The sequence below is a fragment of the Equus quagga genome, chromosome 15 (genome assembly GCF_021613505.1).
Source record: "Equus quagga isolate Etosha38 chromosome 15, UCLA_HA_Equagga_1.0, whole genome shotgun sequence".
NCBI classification, from domain to species: domain Eukaryota; kingdom Metazoa; phylum Chordata; class Mammalia; order Perissodactyla; family Equidae; genus Equus; species Equus quagga.
This window is the reverse complement of record NC_060281.1, coordinates 57,797,830-57,818,909: the sequence shown is the minus strand read 5'-3', so window position 1 is coordinate 57,818,909 and position 21,080 is coordinate 57,797,830. Positions and strand designations below refer to the sequence as shown.

Sequence of the window (21,080 nt, the reverse complement as noted above, 5' to 3'; positions counted from 1 at the left end):
AAAAAAAAAAAAGATTGGCAACAGTTGTTAGCCCAGGTGCCAATCCTTAAAAAAAAAAAAAAGACAGATTGGCAACAGTTGTTAGCCTAGGTGCCAATGTTTAAAAAAAAAAAATACCTATATTACGTTTTATTGGCTATTAACCTGATGGAAATGTACAAGAACTTCCTATGTATAGACAACATGTTAAACCTTAAATCTTGCCAACATCTATGAAATTTGACAAATTACGTACAATATATTTTAGGAATAATCTATCTGACTAGTAAAAATCTTGGTATTTCTATCTCGAACCAGATGGATAAATTTATATAGTACAGAATCATTTAAACCAGATACTAATAGTTGATGGATCACAAAGTTAAAAGTTATAGTTTTAGTAATCGTTTCATAATGTATGTGTATATCAAACTGTCACATTGTACACCTTAAAATATATACAATTTTGATTTATCAATTATACCTCCATAAAGCTGGGGGAAAAAGTTATAGTTTTAAAAGGAGATCATGAGAATAGAAAGCAAAAAGAAACACAAGTTTGAAGGGATTGCCATAGGAAGAAAGAACATGTCAGTTAAGCAATAATGGGTAGGTCAATGGGTTTTTTCCCAAGGTGTGAATATGGGAAATCATTGTTACAGGATAGCAGTGGGGATGCTTTTGGCTTCAACCAAGGAAGACTCAACTCAAAGTGGCTTAAATAAACAGCACAATATCTGGAAGCCCTCAGTGACGCCAGGGCTCTAGAACCCTGAGCATTTTTGTCCTCAGGCTTAAAAGATGGCAACAGGAACATTAAGCATCACCTCATATAATGATGTTCAGAGGTAGGAAACAAACAGAGCATCCTTGTTTCCTTGTTTAAGTTGAGGAAAAATGTTCCAGAAGTCCTCAGCAGACTTTGTCACATCTCATTTTCAGGATAGTTGCAGTGGTCTGTGAGGTTAACTTGCTGTTTTCTGATATTTATACTGAGCTCTTGTCAGTAAGGCTGATGCTTTTGCGTTGTTTCCTCACCAGCAATTCCAGATGTGTACAATTAAGCCCTACAGGCATTATATCTCTTCTTACTGCAGCCACTTTTATGACTGGACAGTCACTTATAAAATGGGATGATGGGGCTACTGGAAAAGCTATTCCACCCTAAAATCTTTTACCTTCTGCTGGCTCATGGTTGAAATCATCCCTCAGAGTTTGCTTGCTTTAGTTTAATGCTTTGATCCCTAGTCAAATGTGAAATATTCCTTTTGCCTAGAGCTGGCTGTGCCTGCTGTCATAGGACAATTGGATCAATTCATGGACAGTAGGTGGTTTTGGTCATTTTTTTCTCTGTTTAAAATCAAGTATGGAAACCAGGGTCATCATGGCACATCCAGCTAAGTTAACTATACTGGCCAAAGGGAAAAAAGCTGAAATACTAACCTCACGGTCACAGAACCTAGGAATGAGATCCTCAGAGTTAGCAAAAAAACAAGTGTTGATCAGAGCCAATTCAAATGGAAAATTCAAGGTTTTTATTAATGTTCTGGAGACCAAATAAAATCAAAATAATTTACCTTACTGAATTATTAGTCAAGAAAAGTAAGTGTAGTTGTGCTGTATCTTTAATTTACCTCATCCTGTGCAAAAGGAAAAACAAATGTCTCCACTGTTTCAATTAGAGGCGTGCTCTGCTCCTTCCCTCCAAGGATAGGAGGAGCATTCGGGCTCATCTGAAATGTTAGGACTTTTAAGTCAGCCTGTGTTTAGACAGAGAAATGAGAACATTTTGTGATTACATTATCGCACAGCTCTTCAAACTGTGCATTTATGTTGGCATTCTGTATGTATAATCTTGTGATCTTGAAAATGAAGAATGGTTAAAGCAAGAAGTAATTTATATGGTGGATGGCTTTATTATTCTTTCTATCACTTGACTAAGTAATGAATCAAATGTTTTCTTTCAATATGAGGGAAGAATTTATTTTCTAGAGGACCTCCCTGTGAGATTTATAAATTACAATTATAGGCTATAATTTACTACCAAGGATAGTGAATGATAAATAGATGACCCTTGTAGAGTCCATTTAGCAGAGTTTGAACTCTAGGTTAACTGCTCTTGGAGAACCAAGTAACTTTTTACATGTAACATTTATTTTTAAAATGATGAAATATTCTAAACATGCAAACATATATTTCTTGATTTACTTTGCTAATAAGATAAAACTGTGTGCCCTCCACCCAGCTATCTACCTCTATCAAATATGCGAGTATTTTACCACAGGTCCTCTTAAAGAATGGAGATGATAGAGATGCAGCTGACACACCTATGCCTCCCTAACCACCTTCTCCTTCTTGCCTTCCTCCTCAGAGGTGACCGCTGACTTCAATTTGGTGTTTACCGTTCTCATATTATTACTACGTTTATGTATAACCAAAAACAATTTATAGGTTGCTTCAAAATGTACATTAAGTGGCTAACGTAGTTAAAAAATAGAAATTCAGATATTTTATGAGAGATTTAATGAGCATATTCTAAAATTTATACCAAAATGCAGAGGGCTAGAAATAGCCAAATAACCAAGTTGAAGGATTTGCTTAATCTAATGCCAAGTCTTTTTAAAAAGCTACAATAGTTGTGAGAGTGTGGAACTGATGCCAGATAGACATACAGACCTGTAAGGCCATAAGTGGCCCAGAGACACCTCTGTATCATGCTAGACTTGTGACGACACCTGCACATGGAACAGAGAGGCAGAAGGAGAAGCCTTTTGTGCAAATGAAGCAGGGATAACTGAGTATCCATATGGAAAAAATGAAACTTGACCCCATATTCCTAATTATTCAAAAATGAATTCCAGGGTGTTTGTAGATCTAAACGGGAAAGGCAATTTATTAGTTACCGACTTCGAAAAACTCATTTTACCATGAGTGATTCTTTGATTCTTTCTGGAGTAAATTGAATTGGGGAGATTAAACTAAATGAACTCTGGTAATGTAAAATGAAAACGTAATTAAATGTCTGATCTCGAAAGTTTTAAAATGAGTAGTTATTTAAAGTGGTTGCTATATGTTTTCTGTGAAGCCTTTTATCAAATTAGGGATATTTCCTTCTATTTCTAGTTTAAGAGTTTTTATCATAAATGACTATTAGAATTTATCAAACCCTCCCCTGTATTTTAAGGTGATCTTGTGAGTTTTTGGCTTTGTTCTGTTAAGTCATCTGGGCCTGGAGTTTTTTTTTGTGGAAAGTTTTTAATCACAAATTAAATTTTAAGTAGTTATTAGGCTATTGAGCTTTTGTGTCAGTTTTGATAAATTGTATTTTTTCTGGGAATTAGTCCATTTCATCTAACTTTCAAACATATCAGCAGAAAGTGGTTTGCATTATTCTCTTATTATCCTGACATTTTAAAAAAATATTTATTTTTAATTAGTCAATAGTTAAGCACATTTACGAATGTTTTATCAGATTTTGTGCTCACCTTTTTTTTTTCCATACTGAGCCTTCTCCTAGAGTTTGATTTTCTTCTTAATGAAGTATATCTTTTGAATATTTTTTCATTATAAATGGTAAACTCTTTTGGTCTTTGTATATCTGAAAATGTCTTCATGTTACCCTCATTCTTGAAAGACAATGAGGTATAAAATTCTACAAGGGCAATTATTCTCCCATAGCACTTAGAAGATACTGCTTCTGGCCTTTGTTCTTGAGAAGTCTCATGTTAATCAAATTATTTCTCTGTAAGAAAGAATTGGGTAATGTTTAAGGCTTTCTCTTTACATTTGATGTCCTCCAATTTTACTATAATACTTGCTGGTGTGGATTTATCTTTGTTTATCCCACTTAGTACTGAGGCAGCCCTGATGGTCTAGTGGTTAAAGTTTGGCACTCCAACTGCTTCAGTGGTCCGGGTTTCTTTCCTGGTCTTGGAACCACACCACCCATCTGTCAGTAGCCATGCTGTGGCAGTGGCTCACAAAGAAGAGCTAGAAGGACTACATCTAGGGCATACAACTGTGCACTGGGGCTGTGGGGAGGGAAAAAAAGTCTGTGTTATTAGCTCTCTTTAATAGTGGTTTTCCTCCATTACCTCCATTACGTTTTTCTGGGTCTCCTGTTATTGTATATTAGAGCTTCTTAGTTATCAATCATGTATCTTAACTACTCTTTGATATTTTTTATTTCTTTGTCTTCCAGACATTCACCTGTGCTAGTGAATTTCTCAGCACTTTCTACCAGAAAGTCTTTTGAGGTTTTTTTTAATGGAATAGCTATTGCTTCTTATTTCCAAGATATTTAGTTAGTTCCTTTTCTCTTCCACCTTCTTGTTTCATTTCTGCCTAGTTTTCTTTCCTACCTCCTTGCTTTTTAAAATGTTTATTACTTTCTTTAGCAATTTCAATCTCTTCATTATCCTTATTTTAAAGTTTTAACTATTCTGTAATATTAATTTTATCTAAAGTGAGTTTATGTTCTGGTTGTTGATTTAGTTGGTTGTTTCTGCATATTTTAATTTTTCAGTGTTTCAGAAACCTGGCTTTGTAAGCTCATTTTGAGCATATGTGCACTTTTTTCTTCATTTTTAAAATCACGAACACTTTGCTCATCTCTCCTTGTCTACCATCCTTGCATGGCCTCCACTTGGCCCTGTTGACAACTGGTTTTTTTTTTTTTTTAAAGATTTTATTTTTTCCTTTTTCTCCCCAAGGCCCCCCAGTACATAGTTGTATATTCTTCGTTGTGGGTCCTTCTAATTGTAGCATGCGGACCACTGCCTCAGCGTGGTTTGATGAGCAGTGCCATGTCCGTGCCCAGGATTCGAACCAACGAAACACTGGGCCGCCTGCAGCAGAGCGCACAGACTTAACCACTTGGCCACGGGGCCAGCCCCTTGACAACCGGTTTTTTAATGCCATTTTAGAGTGTCCACCTCTTGGCTGTATAGTCACCAAGTTAGTGGGAGTTTTGGTTCAAGAGACTAAAGCTGTTTTTTTCTTTTTCCCTTTTTTCTTTTCCCTAGGCCCACATTTTCCTTTAAAGGAAGAGGTGATTCAAAACATGAATTTGTAGCAGCATCATGACAGGAAGCTGAAATGAGACAAGGAGGCAATAATTTCCTTAACATTTAGGTTTTTGGATGAGTCTCCCTGTTTACGAGAAACCAAGCTATATGGCATGTGTCTGTGTTTGTTACAGTCAGCCTTTTCCCTGCCCTGATGTTCATTGGCACTGCTGTTTCCACAGATGTACCCACCCTTTCTTCTCCCAAACAACTAAAGTATACTTTTATGCAAGTGAGTCCCTGACTCTACTCTAATTTTTTTCTTTTTGAGGAAGAGTAGCCCTGAGCTAACTGCTACCAATCCTCCTCTTTTTGCTGAAGAAGACTGGCCCTGAGCTCACATCCATGCCCATCTTTCTCTACTTTATATGTGGGACGCCTACCACAGCATGGCTTGTCATGTGGTGCCATGTCGGCACTCGGGATCTGAACCAGCGAACCCCGGGCCACTGAAGCAGAACATGCGCACTTAACCGCTGCACCACTGGGCCAGCTCCTACTCTAATTTTTATACAGTCATGCACCATATAATGACGTTTTAGTCAAGAATGCATATACAACAGTGGTCTCATAAGATTAGTACCATATAGCCTAGGTATATAGTAGAATATACCATTTAGGTTTGTGTAAGTACTGTAGGGGGGGAAGAAATTTTCCTCTGCCCTTCTAGGTTCTTCTGGTTTGTTTAAGAATTATATTGACATGAGACAGATTAACAGGAGAAAAACAAACAAAAGTTTAATAACATGTAACAAAACTTTAATAACACATATACATGGGAGAAACCCAGGACAACAGAGTAACTCACCAAAATGGCCTAAGCCTTCACCTTAAATACCCATCCTCAGCTGAAAGACAAAAGAACATATTGAGGGTGGGGAGAGTCAGGGACTTCAAAGAGAAGGAACATCTCTTCAAGACCCTGCTTCCAGTTCCTTTGAGTATCTACCCAGAAGTGCAATTGCTGGATCATATAGTAACTCTGTTTTTAACTTTTTTGATGAAGCTCTCCCTCTTCTTCTGTCTTTCATCTGCCTCTGTCCTTCCATCTCTCTGTCTCTCTTGCTGTCTCTTTCTATGTGACATTTTCTTTTACTCTGTCTCTGTCACTCTTTTAATATGTGGTTCTGATCCAAGTTAGGTTGTCAACATAGCAAGGAGGATATGGTCCCAGGCTGCTTGAAATTCATAGAGAATGTTATTTCCCTGCTTTTTATTGAGACCATAGTTGATGTGTACGAAATGTGACAGGATTTATCCCAAACACAAAAGCATTATCAATTATTCATTCAGAAAATTTTTTGAGCATCTGCTCTTGTGCCAGGCACTGTGCCTGACACTGGAGATGCAGAGAGAGCATAGTTGCCTGCCGTTGGAGAGCTTACGCACTAGTGGAAGGTACATTAATATGAATAAGTGCTTTGATACAGGTAGGCCACGAGAGTGGGAGTGGGAGAGTGGGAGGCAGTCAGGCCAATAATGGGGCAAAGGGAAGTGAGGACAAAGGCCTGGAGGCACAATCCAGTCATAGCCTGTGGTTCTGGTTAGGGTGTTTATAGGGGAGTGCTCTGAGATAGAGGGGGAAATGTCTACAAGGACAAATTTGGGGACATGAAGCTTAGGGTTTGAATTTTATCTGGAAGGCAATTAGCATGACATCAAAAATCGTGATCAGATTTCCATTTTAGACAGATCCCAGTTCTGACAGTGTGAAGGATGGGTTAGGTCCACAAGGCGAGGAGTCCACTCCGCACCTCACAGTGTGGCTAGGGAAGAAATGATGCGAAACCAAAGAGGACAGTGGTAGGGAGACTAGAAGCTAGGGTTTGGGCTCAAGACATTTTAGGAGACAAGATTGAAAGGTCTCAGAGCCGGGTGTGAGCGGAGAGAGGTACAGTGACCAATCATTTATCATTTAAGTTGAGATTGGGCTCCCTTTGAGAGTTAATGGGGTCTCTGTTAATAACTGTGCTGCAGCTGCAGGTGCAAACTGACACTGACCTGGGCAAACTGAGTGTTTAATCACTGTAGGTAAAGATAAGTGGGAAAGAGAATGATTCCCAGGTTTCTGGCTTTGGGGGCTAGGTGGAAAGGAAAAAAGAGAAAAAAAAAGATCTGGAGAATTTACATGAGTATAAAAATTTAAACTTAGGATTCATTGATATCACTCTCGCATACTCTGCTTTTTGTTGTTTTCGTCATTGTTGTTTTAACTGGCATATGATTCAACAATCTTTCCCATTAAATTATCTATTATTATTATTTTTTTACTTTTTGTTTTTTGGTAAGGAAGATTGGCCCTGAGCTGACAGCTGTGCCAATCTTCCTCCATTTTGTATGTGGGACGCTGCCACAGCATTGCTCAATGAGTGGCGTGTAGTCAAGGCAAGGCATAGGCAAGTCCTCAGCTGGGCATATGGTTGCAGGTGTGGCTGTGCCCAAGTGACAACTCAGGCCAGAGAAGTTAGAACAGGGATGTTTATTGTGGAGGACAAGTCAGAGCTGAGTTCTTCTGAGAGGGTGGTCCAGGCAAGTTGAGCCTGGAGAGTGTGTATTACTACCAAGCGAGATACAAGTGGTGAGCAAGTACCAGGGTTGGTGCTGGGGTGTTGCTGTAAAGAGGACAGAGTGCCAAGACCAGCAAGTGAGATATGGTGAAGCTTCCTCCAGACGGGAACAGAGGAGGGTGGGGATGGAAGGTGGTCTCAGGGTCAGATGTACAGTTCTGTGGTCTGCTCAGCTTGATGCACTGGCCGGTGGCATTCTTTGAAGATGCTTCAGGCTCTTGACCCTTGCTTAAGGACAGTTATATAAATGCTAATCATCATTGAAGACGAACGTCAAATTATTACCAAAAAAAAGGGAAAAAGAGAAAAAAATCACTGTTGTTTTTAAGCTTTTGGAAATCCCTTCTTCCAGAATGTTTCTGTAAGTTAAGTATAAAATGTTATTTTCTTGACCAAAGACTGAAAAGTGAAAGGAAAAAAAATTAGAATCAAATATTCTAATAAATGCTATCCACATTTGAATATTTAGATGATCTTCCTAATATGTTTATTTTGTTGGAAATGTGAGGAAATGAGAAAAGAGGATGATATTTTGGGAGTTGGCTTGCATTATTTGTTTAAAGCTTCAACAGTCTTGAGTATTATGGTATGTCCTCTGCATTCCAGTGGAATGATAAAAACCATAACATCTTTTTTCACTCTTATGCACTTCAATTTGTATCTTTAGCATTGTATTACCATAACTTTTGCATCTTCTAAAGGTAATTTGGTTGCCCTCTTCCCAGATACTGCAGATTTCTAGTTTTATAGGATATTTTTTTCCTTCTCACCCAGTTTCCAGTCATCACCTTATTAATCACACACCTACTGCACAGAAAATTGTATTGTGCCATTTAACCTTTGAAAAGAAAAAAGAGAGAATTGAAAACACACTTTGTTAATCAGCTAATTCAACCTCAAAGAAAGTGATATCTCTGAGTGTGGAGGCTCACCATGATTGCTAAAAGCGAGAACCTGATTATTTAATAGATTCCAGAACTAGAACAAGAAAGGTTATTGACAGGTCCCTGGAATCAGGGAGAATGTCTGCAATGCCACTGCAGCAGTGCATTTCCAGTTCCAAACCACAGAGATCAAGCCTGATGAGGAAACTGTTCTTTCCGTCTGTTTCTGCACATTTCTTTATGGAAGAGGCATCTCCATTACTGTACTACTCTGAAATAATTCTCATTTATCATCTCATCCTGTGATCAGCTTTATTTCCTAGTATAGAAGAAATGAATGGATTCACTGGCTGTTTCATTTTCAGATTTCTCATGAAGACATGGTAACTTTACACTTAAATGGTTATTCATTTATTATACTTACTTTCACATACTGCATCTATTAAAAGTAAATATGCAGCCATTAGTACGTAAATTGAACTTGGGCAATGAACAAATGAGGTAGAGCCTCAAACATTATTTATTGACTAATTAGTTTTATTGTAATCAGAGGAGAGCCTATAGGAATGTGTAAAACCATGCATGGTGAGCCTGCATTAATATAAACACATGTCAGTTTTGTTTTGGTCTGACTTAATTCATGCCATTTTTGTGACATATGGGTGTAATACCTTCATTTCATTTCAAAATGATTTAGATGCTTACGTAGCTGTTAAATAATGACAGATAGGGGCCGGCCAGGTGGCATAGTGGTTGGGTTCACACACTTTGCTTCGGTGGCCCAGGGTTCATGGGTTCAGGTCTCAGGCACAGACCTACACGCCACTCATTGAGCAATGCTGTGGCAGCGTCCCACATACAAAATGGAGGAAGATTGGCACAGCTGTTAGCTCAGGGCCAATCTTCCTTACCAAAAAATAAAAAGTAAAAAAATAATAATAATAGATAATTTAATGGGAAAGATTGTTGAATCATATAAAAAAGAAAGTCTCACAGCAGCACATAAAGAATCTTGCCCAACAAAGCAACAGAAGCTGAAAAGAAGGCATTGTGAGACTTGATGAGGATTCTTCAAATTTGGCATTTTCAGAGATGCCGTTAAATCATGAGCCCTTGGGTTATAACACCCTCTTCCCACTCTCCTCGCCATCATCTGATCACCTCCAACCTCACCTAGTGGCTCTGGCACCTGGATGTGTTTTTCTCTCCTCTGTCCTAGGAGCAATGCACAGGTGCCACAGTTAGTTGGCGTTCTCTAAATAAGACAAAAAGCATTTCCATCTGATGTCCTTACCTCACAGCCACATCTGGATCATCCAACCACAGTTCTTTTACTGTAAATCCCCTCTCATACCACAATACTCTGTCCTTCTGCCTCTCTGACTCCCACATTTCCTCTGAGCCCTCTCTTTGGCCTCCTCTTTACCCTCTGACTCTTGGCCATGCTGCCTGCATCCCCCAGGCCTCACTTCTTGCTCCATCCAGCCCAGACTGAGCCCACGGTCAATTGCTTCCACTGTGCTCTCACCAGCACCCCCAGTTCTCTCACCCTTTTATTTCTGCCAACCTATATATTCAGGCCCCTATCCTATGTTAACCCTCAAATTCGCCTTTTTCCTGTTTGAACATCTTGTTTCCATGTTGAACGTCCCTAATGAAAATAGCAGGGCAAAGCTGATTGACCACTCCACAAAAGTGTGATCTCTTATTGGGAGTTCTAGATTTGTGCCACAGCCTTCCCCACCCCCAACCTTTAACAAATAACCTCATTTTATCACTGGAAAAAGTGAGTCCATCTAGTGTGAAATCCCTCATCTTCCCTCTTCTCCACTTCTAATTTTTTTCAATATTCCTCTGTCCATCCTAGATGTACCCAGTCAGAATCTTTGGCGAGGGGATCCAGAAATCTGCTTCTTAACACATTCGCAGTGATTCTTATGTGCCTTAATATGTGAGAACCTCTAGTCAACACTGCTGTAGTAACCACCTAACTGGCTCCCCTGACTCTGGGTTCTTCCCGTTTCCAGCCATCATCCTCATATCATGGTGTTACTGTCTTGTTCTAATGTTGTCAGTAGTTCCCCATTGCTTACAGACTGGATCTGGAACTCCTTTGCATGACATCCAAGCTTTTTGTTCACTAATTGTCCATTCCTGTCCTGTCTCCTGCCCTTGCTTCCCTCATACCCTCTTTTTGGCAGTCATATAGGACTTCTATTGTCTGAAGTCAATTATTTATTGCTTCGCTGATTCCATAGCTCTTTGTTGAGTCTGTCGTGACTCGGACTCTACACTCAGCCGTTGAGTTGTGACCCGCACACAGTCCCTGCCCTCACTGCAGTTACAGTGAGATGAACCTGGAATATGTCACTGAACTTTATGTGATTTTTATCATATCTTTTTTCTTTTCACAATCATTTCTGAAGGATTGAATTACATTCACTTTTTTTTTAAACTGCTTACTAAATCTATAGCGAAGTAAGACCATGGGGTCTTGGTTAAGCATAGATCCAGAAAGCAAGATATGTTAATATCTAGCAGTAGCTTTGGAAGAAAAGATAATTTGCAGTTGTGTCTTTTGTAGTGTCTTCTTGCAGCTATTAATCTTGGTTGCCATTTCCTGAAATCTGGCAACACTTCCATTCATGTACATAAGAATAAATAGTGATTAGGTCATCTGGTGGCTGCGCTTCTTCCTCAGTATACTTGGTGCTCATGTCCAAGAGGGAGATTTCGGCCAGGGCCCACCCCACCAGGACCCCTACTTCCTAACCCAGCCATGGCAGCTCAGGGAATGGCCTGTTCTCACTGGGCCCACCACCTGGGAAGGGAACTCTGGATTGCGGTGGGCTTGTGCTCAAACAAACCCCTTCACAGAGCCCGGCCTGTCTTTAACTCCGTGTACAAATGGCCGTGAAGAAGGCCGTGTGCACATGGTGGGAGAGGAGGGGCAAGGGGACTTCATTAACTTTTCAATTTAAAAAAAGTTATTTAAAAGAGAGATACAAAGATGAACACAATAGTGGTAAGACAGGACCTCTGGAGGCAGACTGCCTGAGTAAGTGCCGGCTCTACTGCTTTCTGAGTATGAGATTTCTCTAGGCTTTCTTATCTGTAAATTGGGGAGAGTATTATGTCCTACTTATAGGATAATGTTGTCATGAGGAACAATCACTTTAAATACACATAAAATCCTCAGCACGGTGCTTGACATATAGTTACTGTTAAGTAAATCTTAACTATAATTGCTGTAAATGTCCATGTTAGTGTTTTAAATAAATGCTCTACATGTATTTAAATGAGTATATTAAATGCCTGTGTATAAAACCTTGTCCTCCTGCCCTGTTAGGAGTTACTATATCTACTTTAAGATGAAAGTAAATGCATCAAAAATTTTTTGATGGCTCTTACTTTTTACCAGAATGAGAGTGTCCACAAAAAGGAAAAATAATGAGATTTTAATGCCTTTTCTGTAGGTTCAGCAGAAGGATCAAGTTGTTTTTCTCCCAAGCCAATGTTTTTCTTTTGCCCATTTGAACATTCTTTACATCCTGTGGGGACGGGATATGTGTGCCTGATAGCCTGTGAACAGCACTGTGTGTCTTGTTAAATCACTGATGATTTCTCTATGGTTATTTCTTTTCTGTAAACAGATAAGTAATCACCATGGCAACACTTACTCATTGATGCAAATATATACCTGCAAATCTACTTAAAAGTAAAATAGCATTTTTAAAAATATTGTCCTCTCATTTGACTTCAAGTATTCATTCTCTCTTTCTTTTTTTTTTTGCCCTAGGTTTCATCTACTTTTTCTTTGTCAGGACATAGGCTCCATAGGAAGAAAGGGTGGAGTTTAAGTTTAAGACAGTTTGGTTTTCTGGATCGCGTTACCCCCATCTTTCATTTGAAGAAACTGAGGCTCCCAGGTGTTTCTGCTATACTGTGGTTCAGTCAACCAACAAGACAACCACACAGAAACAAAGTAACCTGTCCTAACAGCTTCACCCTTCTACAGCCCAGATACCCAAATGGCCAGCAGCACTCTCCACCATGTGGTTCTGCAGCCAGATGCTTACCCTTTTTACACTTCTGTTTATTTATCTGTAAAATGGGTCTAATATCCTTCCCCCTTATCTGACAGGAAGAACTGAAACTTTGTATGTGAAATCACTTTGTATACAGGGAGAGTACTAGACAGTGCTGTCAGGATGTAAATTATCACTGTGCTTCTGGATACCATGATTCATGACGTGAAAGTTGAGAAGGCCATTCTCAGGAAGAGGGCTTCACCCTTCAGGTTCCAGGTAGCCCTCTTCACTTCCAAATAGAGTACTGGTTTCTCTCTGTTAAGATTCATAGCTATATTAAATATCTGCCAATATGTGCAAGTGGAGAAGAGAGGTTGCCAGAAACCACATTTGTTTCATATAAAAGATAAACAGACCCATTGGGAAAGTTGTATATTCATTGGTTCTGGAAAGTTATCTCCTGGAGTATATAAAATTATTAAATCAAATGTTTGGAATCATGGCAGCATGGCAGAGTTTACAGCGAGCCAAAGAGAACATGGTTGTTGTTTTGAAGGTTTGCTGCCTAAAAGTGTGCAGAACGACAGAGGGGAGGAGCCATTTTCACAACTGGATTTGCAGCATCAATTATTCACCATCTATTTATGGAGAAGCTGGTGTGTGCCACTGCTGGGGATCGCTCCTGCCTTGGAGAGTGCTCCGTAGAACTGGGAGAGAGGCCCAGTGCACAAGAAATAATTTCAGAGCATGGATGTGCTCTCTTGACTAGAAATGCAAAACGAAGTTGAAACAAAAATCAAAACAGAACAAACACAGAACAAGGAGAAAGGAGGGTAGGCCATAGTGGGCAGAAAAGTGGATTTCAGAAAGCCTTTATATGGGTTATAGTTTTCTTTTCCCTTAAAAAAAAAAAAAGTCATCTGTCTAGCCTCCTGGTACTGCTGCTGAAGCAGCAGCCAGTTTTGGTCCTGCACAGTGTCCCATGGGGTGCTGTTTCTCCCCATTGCTCACTGGCAGAGTTTCCCAGCCAGGTATATGTGAGATGTTGGGCATGCTTATTTGCTCTGAGCTCTGGAAGCCTCCTCCAGCTGACAGCTACTTTGTGAAAACTGCTGCTGCTGTCAGTGCTGGAGAGAGAGAGGGCAGGGCATGGTTAGGGGTCCTGCCTGTGCGTATTGGGGTGTGGGGTGGTTTCTTCGGGAGGAGCTAGGCTCTTATTTCCTAATGCATGTTCTACTATGATCACAGTAAGGCACTTCCAGTTCAGATTTACGTCACTAAGTCAGCATCAGAACCAGATGCTAATATTATTACTACGAATAATGAACATCCTTTATTAAGCACTAATGTACCTGCAGTGACCAAGTACTTTTCCTATACAGTGTCTTTTCTATAATCTTTACAATGACATCATAAAGTAAGTACTGTGAGTATCCCAATTTTACAGATGAGGAAACTGAGATTTATAAAATTTAGGAATTTGTCATAAGTTACACAACTATCAGGTTGAACCATACCAAATTGCTTTTTGCCAGGGTCAAAACAGTCAATCAGTAGCAATTTTGTATGGTTCAACCTGATAATTTGTGACAGAGCCTTTGCTAGCAGATAGCTGTAAGCTCATGTGTGTGTACTGATGTAAAACTCTCCAAGGCTGGGCTAACTTGTAATCAGATTTCATCAGCTGAAAAATGACCTTCAGTAAAGTTAGAAAAAAAATTTTTTTTCTTGAACTTTCAGCAAAATAGAATGGTCCTTATTTAAAAATGTGTCATGGAATAATGAAGTTTATGATGTCATTGCTGACACAAGAGTGCTCAACCTTGCAGATTCTATGATGTAATATGTTGATTTCTTTTTGATGGCTTGAGTTTTTTCAAAGCTGGGTAACCAAACATCACTTAGAGATGTTTGAGGTATATTAAAGGAGCACTGAGCCAAGGCCTAATGGGCTTTACAGAATGAATGTGCTGCAATGTCTGGTGTTTCCCAGCCCTCACTCATTCATCATTAGACCAGTGACACTCTTTAAACAAACATCTTACCAATGAATGAGTGTTCCCCATGCCCAATACATAATTCCCATGCTTAAAAAAAGTCATTGTAAAAATGAAATGGTTCAGCATGCCAAATATATCACTGTTCTTCCTTAGCCATTCAAATCTGTAAAAGGAATGAAAGCAGAGTAAAGAATATTTGTATCTCAGTTACATTCTTAGTTAGGTCAAAGACCTCAGGAAATTCAGTTCCGGTCACCAGTGTTTATCAAGTACTCACTGTGAGTGCAGCCCAGATGAGAAGCACATGGCAGGACTTGTAGAAGAATTATCTATGCTTAAGTATGTCCTCTTGGTGCCTCAGTTTCCCCATTTGTGAAATGAATGAAGATGGCTCATACTGTTATTTGTATGACAACTTAAACTCTTCCAGGGAAGCATAGATGCCATTTAAATTATTAATCAGTCAAATTGTTCAGTAACAGAAACCAGCTCACTCACTCTCTCTTATATTTACAATTAGAGTTATGTATTTGTTTGTTTAAAAGATCCTTATATCATGCTTCCAGGTACTGGTCTAAATACTTTACATAAAACTTATTACATAGATACTTTTAATATCCCTGTTTTACAGATGAGGAAGCTGCAACCCAGAAAGGTCACATAACAGACCCCTGGCCTTGTGCTGTGACAGTAAGAGGTGGCACCAGGTCTGAATGCAGGCATCTGGTCCTGACTCTTAATGAGTGCGTGTGGCAACCCTGCAGTCTCATCTGTCCCTAGCACAGGCAGGTGGCTGTTTTCACTGGGGAAGCCTATGTTGGATGGGTTCCTTTTTGTGTCCCTAAACGTGAGCCATTTTGCCCTTATTTCCCAAGGAAATTGTTGCTGCTGCCTAAGGATTAAATGGCTTTTTCATCCAATTTGTGGTGGAATCCAAAAGCGAAAAGATCGATTTTTCCAGGAGACATCTTTGTTTCTGTTTTGGAACAGCCATTGGCTGTAGTCGCCACTCCTCCTTGGCCTCCCCTTCCCTGCCTCACCTTCAGTGTGCAGATGAGGGCAGTGGCAGGCCCTGAGTTTCTACCTGTCGGGGTAAGAAATAAGAGACAGGTCAGCTCCCTCCCTCTGCCTGTTGTGCCACCTCCTTATCAGAATTCTACCTTCTCCTCTTCCTTTCACTTTCATAAGCCCATTCATCCAAGCTGTAAGACAAATAACAGAATTCACCAGACTCTCTGAAAGAATTGAGCAATTTTTGCAACGTCATCATTTCCCCCCTCTCCCACCATCAAAACAAGCAAACAAGCAGCCATCCACTTCCCAGCGTATCTTGGAGCCCTTATTACTCCCTGCATAGGAATTTTATATAGTTTAAGCATTTGCGCGTATCTGTTTATGTATTTTAAATGTGTCCTTTGGAGAAAGACCATCATAGGTTCCATCAGTGACACATTTCCTTGATGGTTATTTTATCAGCATGTTTTTTTTTAACCTTCCATAGATATGTATCTGCCCCCAAATAGCATTTAAGGAAGAATGTCTTGAAATAAATCTGAAACAAAAGCTGCTTTATTCATCATCCGCACGCAGAGCGCCCAGAGAAGCTCCTCTGTAAGATGCATAATTAGAAACCAGAGGACTGTGTTTGTGCATGTGCCTGCGCGTGGGTAGATATCGATGGTGGTAATAAAATCCTGGTTTTCAGTTCCTTCTGCTCTGATCAGAATAAGAATTAGGTTACATGGAAACTAAATGACAAGAGGCAGCACAAGGAAGAAAAATGCACTATTTTTATTATTGTAATATCATTCTTCCCATATTCTTTTTCGTACCAAAACATGGTGCTAGAAATCTTTAGGAAAACTATATATGAAAAGAAATCAGAGTTTTGTGGGGAAAATAAATATTTACCTTTTTGTAGAATAAAAATAAAAACCTTCCATATTTCTTTTTTAAAGGCTATTTGTCCTTAGGATTGGGTCCTTGATGCATTAAAGTCCTAGTAATCATAATATGACTAAGCCAAGTTACTTAGAAGCTTTCTTATACTATTTTCTCTGTAAACCACCATGGCTGAGGAATGGGGTTAGTCAAAATGTGTGGTTAAGCTATGTGACTTAACTAGGTGACTAGTCTTAAAATGACTGATAAATAAGAAAACAAAATGCATTTAATATAAAAACTCTGTCAAACATAATTAGCATTTCATCAATACATTAACATCTGGCAGCACTTTAGAATGTGTTTCAGTGAAAAGAGTGGGTAAATGTTCTGGCACTTACTTGGTAGCTCTGACTTTTATTTGTTCATCTAACCTCTTTAGGCTTTATTTTCTTCATCTATAAAATGGGAATACAATGATTTCTATTTTACAAAGGTACTATTAATATGTAAAACAGTAAAATATCCTATACGTGTAAGATTATTTTTGATATTCTTCCGATTATAGATGTGTTAAGAGTGGCAGTTAATAGAAATTCAGATTAATAGAATTATAACAACAAGATTTATTTTAATTGAGGAGATTTCAGGTTAGTGAGGAAAAGGTGAGATCATAAGCTAATAGATTTTTATAAATGAAATTCTATTTTCAAAAAGTTAAGGTTTGCAAATGTTTGATGTGGTTTAGGAAATCTATGTTGCTTAACCCATAATTGTGAGTTTTCATTCACGTAGCTTCAGAGCCTGTCTTTTCTACCACAACATACTCCATAGTGTTTCTTGCAAAAGAAGATTTCATAACTAAATTTGGAGACATGGCTTTCTTACTTAGAGATTCACAAAGCTTGTTAGTGTTTTAAAGGTTCTAAGAAGTCTTACAATAAGAAACCTGAAGCTGCCATTTCCCAAAATTATTTGAGCATGGAACACTGTTGAAGAGGGCATCTGTTAGCATACTATAGGTCCAAACCCTCCTACTGCCTTAAGTGTATGAGCTCTGGAGGTGAACTCACTGCCCATGTTCAAATCTTGGTTATGTGACCTGGAGCTGATTACTTAATTCTCTGAGCCTCAGTATTCTCATTTTTTAAAAGGGGACAATAATATTTATCTCAGGGTTGTTATATGAAATAATATGTTTTTAATACATATTGTTAAATGAGGTATTGTATGTGAGTTATGAGACAACACATTTATTGTCATGTAAAACCCTGATTTTGGAGGTGGTCCGGGCAGAGGCTGGGATGGAAGCACTTATTGGCCGGTGGTCCTTTCTGACCTTTTACCCCCCAATTAAGATGACAGCCAGGTCTCTTCATGATTAAGTTTTCCCCTTACTGTGAAACATGGCCCTGAATTCTTCCCCAGAGTAATCTTATTACCTCCCGTTCTTGATATCTGAACCTTGGGTCACCAATTCAGATGTGTACATGGACTAGGTGGGGATGTGAACAAGTTAAGGGGCCCAGCGTAAAGGCCATGGGGAAGTAGTAGGGGTTGTGGGCAGTAGGGCATTGCCAGCTTCTTCTAAAGGGGGCCGCTGTGCTCTTACAGAAATCCAAGCCCAATGTTGCCACATCTTCTACTTTTTAAGAGATAAGTTAGGAATCCAGATGATGTTAAATTTCCTAACTTTTAAATATAAACAAATTATTCAGATGAAAAACACAACACACTATTTGGCCTGTGAGCTGTCAGTTTTGCAACTTCTGCATTTTGAAAGCAAACTCGCAGGGATCTCTGCTGATGAGCGTGTGGGTGCTGCCTTCTCCCTCCCCTGCTGTCTCTCCCAACTTTTAGCTTTGCTCTGACATCTGCCCTTTCCCCTTGATAAGAAGGAAACTCTTTTTTTTTTTTTCAGTTAAACTAATGGGTTCCCTTGGTTCTGTCTACCTGTCCTCTCTTCTTGTTGTCGAACTCCCTTTCCTCTGAGTCTTCTGTATGCAGTAATTACCATTTATTTACTAATTGCCCACTAGATGCCAGGCTCTGTAGGTTCATTGACATTTAATTCCTTGTGCGGACCCAGCTGCCTGCCCTGTGATCCCTGCAGCAACATGGTAAGGCCCTCACACGTCTGCGTCAGGGCTGCATCCTAAGGCCACGCCTGCCTCTTTCGCTCTGCCTTTCTCCATGTTCACACCATCAGCTCAGCTGATCGGCTCCTCAGGGGACCATTTTCCAGGAATTAATGCTCTATCAGATTGATAGTTTCTCTTGACAGTTTTAGGTTAGTCTTCAATTTGTTGTTCCTTTAAACTTACCTGGAAAACTGGCCCTCACTGCCCTAGCTCTGTTGTGATGGGTGTGTTTCTCCACTTCCTGAGGAGCTGTATCTTATTCATCTTTATAATTGCTGTGCCTGTCACAGTACCTGATATACAGAAAGGTGGGTGGTAATGAGTCTAGGAACTGGAGCCAGCTTCCCTGGTTCCCACTCGAGCTCCACTGCTCACTGACTATAATTATATAATTCTATATCATATAGAATTACATACTAATTATATAACTATAATCCTGGGCAAGTTTCTTAGCCTCTTTGTGCCTTATAATGAAGGCTTGGTGTGAGGATTAATGGAAAGTACTAGGGCAGCATCTGGCACATAGTCAGAGCTCCATAAATATTGACTCTCATTAGGAAGAGGATTAATATTCGTGTGGCAGGAGTGTAGCACATGCTGATCAGAGGAGTGAGCTCAGAAGACTAGCTTGTCTTTGGCAGTAATCTTCTCAGAACAATACAAGAATCATGTTGTATTTTGAAAGCAGTGAAAACCCTGCAGCTTTGTTCAGCAGTGTCCTGTTTTTCAGAGCTGCTCAGTTTGTGGGCTGAACGCAGCCACCTCTGCAGATGAGCTGGACTGCGGCGGTCTTTCTGCAGGGACCGCTTATGTGTCAGGTGAAGCACGTGGAACAGGCCATCTTGGGGAACACTAGAGGGGTCCCGTTAAGATTCCAGACACTGAGATTGGATGCACATAATAGCAAAATGTTTTATAAAAATAGATGCTGAATATATATATCCTTTTGGTAAATCATTTCCAAGTAGATTTTTTTCTCCATTTTGTGAATAAATATGTATCAAATAGCCTTTTGTGCATACATGCAGAACACATTTTAAAAACTGAATATCCCATACATATAAATAAGCTGGTATATCTTAGTGATTAGAAGTACACACTTTGATGTCAAGCAGGTAGGGTTCACATCCCCGGCTCCACCCTAGATAGCTGTGTGACTTAAGCAAGTCACTTAACTTCTGTAAGTTATAGTTTCTCTATCTATAAACTGGGAAACCAGTTGTACTTACCTCCTAAGGTTGTTTTTGAAGATTAAATGTTAAAAATATGTGAAAGGTCCTCAGCTCAATACCTAGTAAATGCTGGCACAGAGTAAGTACTCAGTAAATGTTGGATAGCACGCTTAAAGTTGACAGAACTGCTGAATTGGGTCTCAGTGTGAGCAAATGCGATAGAGAAGAGTGATGCGTGTGTGGCCAGCGTCCTTTGCTCCACTTTCACACCAAGTCTAGAATGTCTTTTGAGCATTTCTAGACCTTTCTCTTTCACTAAATTTTAAGCTCCTTTGCAGAGTGTCTCTGTCTTACTCATTTTAAATTTCTTAACAGCTGCCTTGCACATTGTAGGCATAGAGTGAAATTCCTGGGGAATTGGATTAGCCATTTATTTTGGCGTTGCTAAATGATGCAAATCAGTCACAAATAAAAAAAATAGAGAGATCTAAGAGAACAAGTACAAATGTAACCTTACACTTTCACAATAAACCCAGACTTCTGTTTATTGAAACTTTGGGAATGGATGAGGGAACACTCTGGTGTTAATGCTATTGAAACGCGGATAACGAAAACCTCACCCTTTCATCTTTTTAAACAAAACTATAAATTAATTTCCAGGAATTTGGGGAAATTACCATACTTAAATGAAATTTAGATATCTAAAAGTTACACTAAGACCTAAGGCCAAACAGCAGTAGAAAGGAGGTAAACCCAGGAACTGAGTGATACTAGTGTAGGGGAGGGAGACATTTCCTCTCCCCAGATGTGGGTTCGTCTGGCCGGAGAACAGATTAAATTCACATGAGACAGAATAGCAAGAGAAAATTAAACAAAGCTTTATGAGGAACCATGGCCCGGGGCCTTTCTTCCCGAAGGAAGAAAGGGCACCGAAGAAGTGAGGTGCACATAGTGGTTATATACCCCCAAACAGGGTGTTTCACATGTGTTTGAAATGTCCCTCCCACAATAGTCACAAGATTGCCCTGTTGGCACAGCGCTTGATGGACACAGCAGGCAGTGGTCTGCTGTCTCAGAGGGCGTAGCAGGAGCCAAGTCTATTGTCTGGAGCTGGGCGGTCACAGGTGAGCACAGCAATCAGTTCCTAGCCTAAGAAAAGATGCTTAATCCTTAAGGAAATGCCAACGTTGGGAGGGGGAGGGAAGTCAGCTACAGGAGGTTACCAGACTAGCACAATAAAATGCAGATCTAAGTCCTTGCCTTTGGTATTGATTAAGAGTTTCTAGAGAGAAGGTCATCTCCTTTCTTCTTCCTGGTACAGAGGGGGAGGCAGCTTTTACAGATAGAGATTTACCTTAC

General features: G+C 39.6%; 1 protein-coding gene across 7 annotated transcripts in view; it reads left to right on the top strand.

Moving 5' to 3' along the window:
* The window catches only part of FARS2 (phenylalanyl-tRNA synthetase 2, mitochondrial), a 466,868-nt gene that overhangs the window by 271,538 nt on the left and 174,250 nt on the right, over nucleotides 1–21,080 (top strand). For 4 of the 7 annotated variants that reach the window (XM_046639983.1, XM_046639982.1, XM_046639980.1 and 1 more), the window contains one exon: nucleotides 12,296–12,854. The exons of 2 other annotated variants lie outside the window; for them this stretch is intronic. In XM_046639983.1, the coding sequence (XP_046495939.1) occupies nucleotides 12,296–12,637 (342 nt within the window). In that variant the 3' untranslated portion in view covers nucleotides 12,638–12,854. Of the gene's footprint in view, nucleotides 1–12,295; nucleotides 12,862–21,080 lie in introns of those variants that run through there. One more of the 7 variants, XM_046639985.1, reaches the window with a different exon arrangement.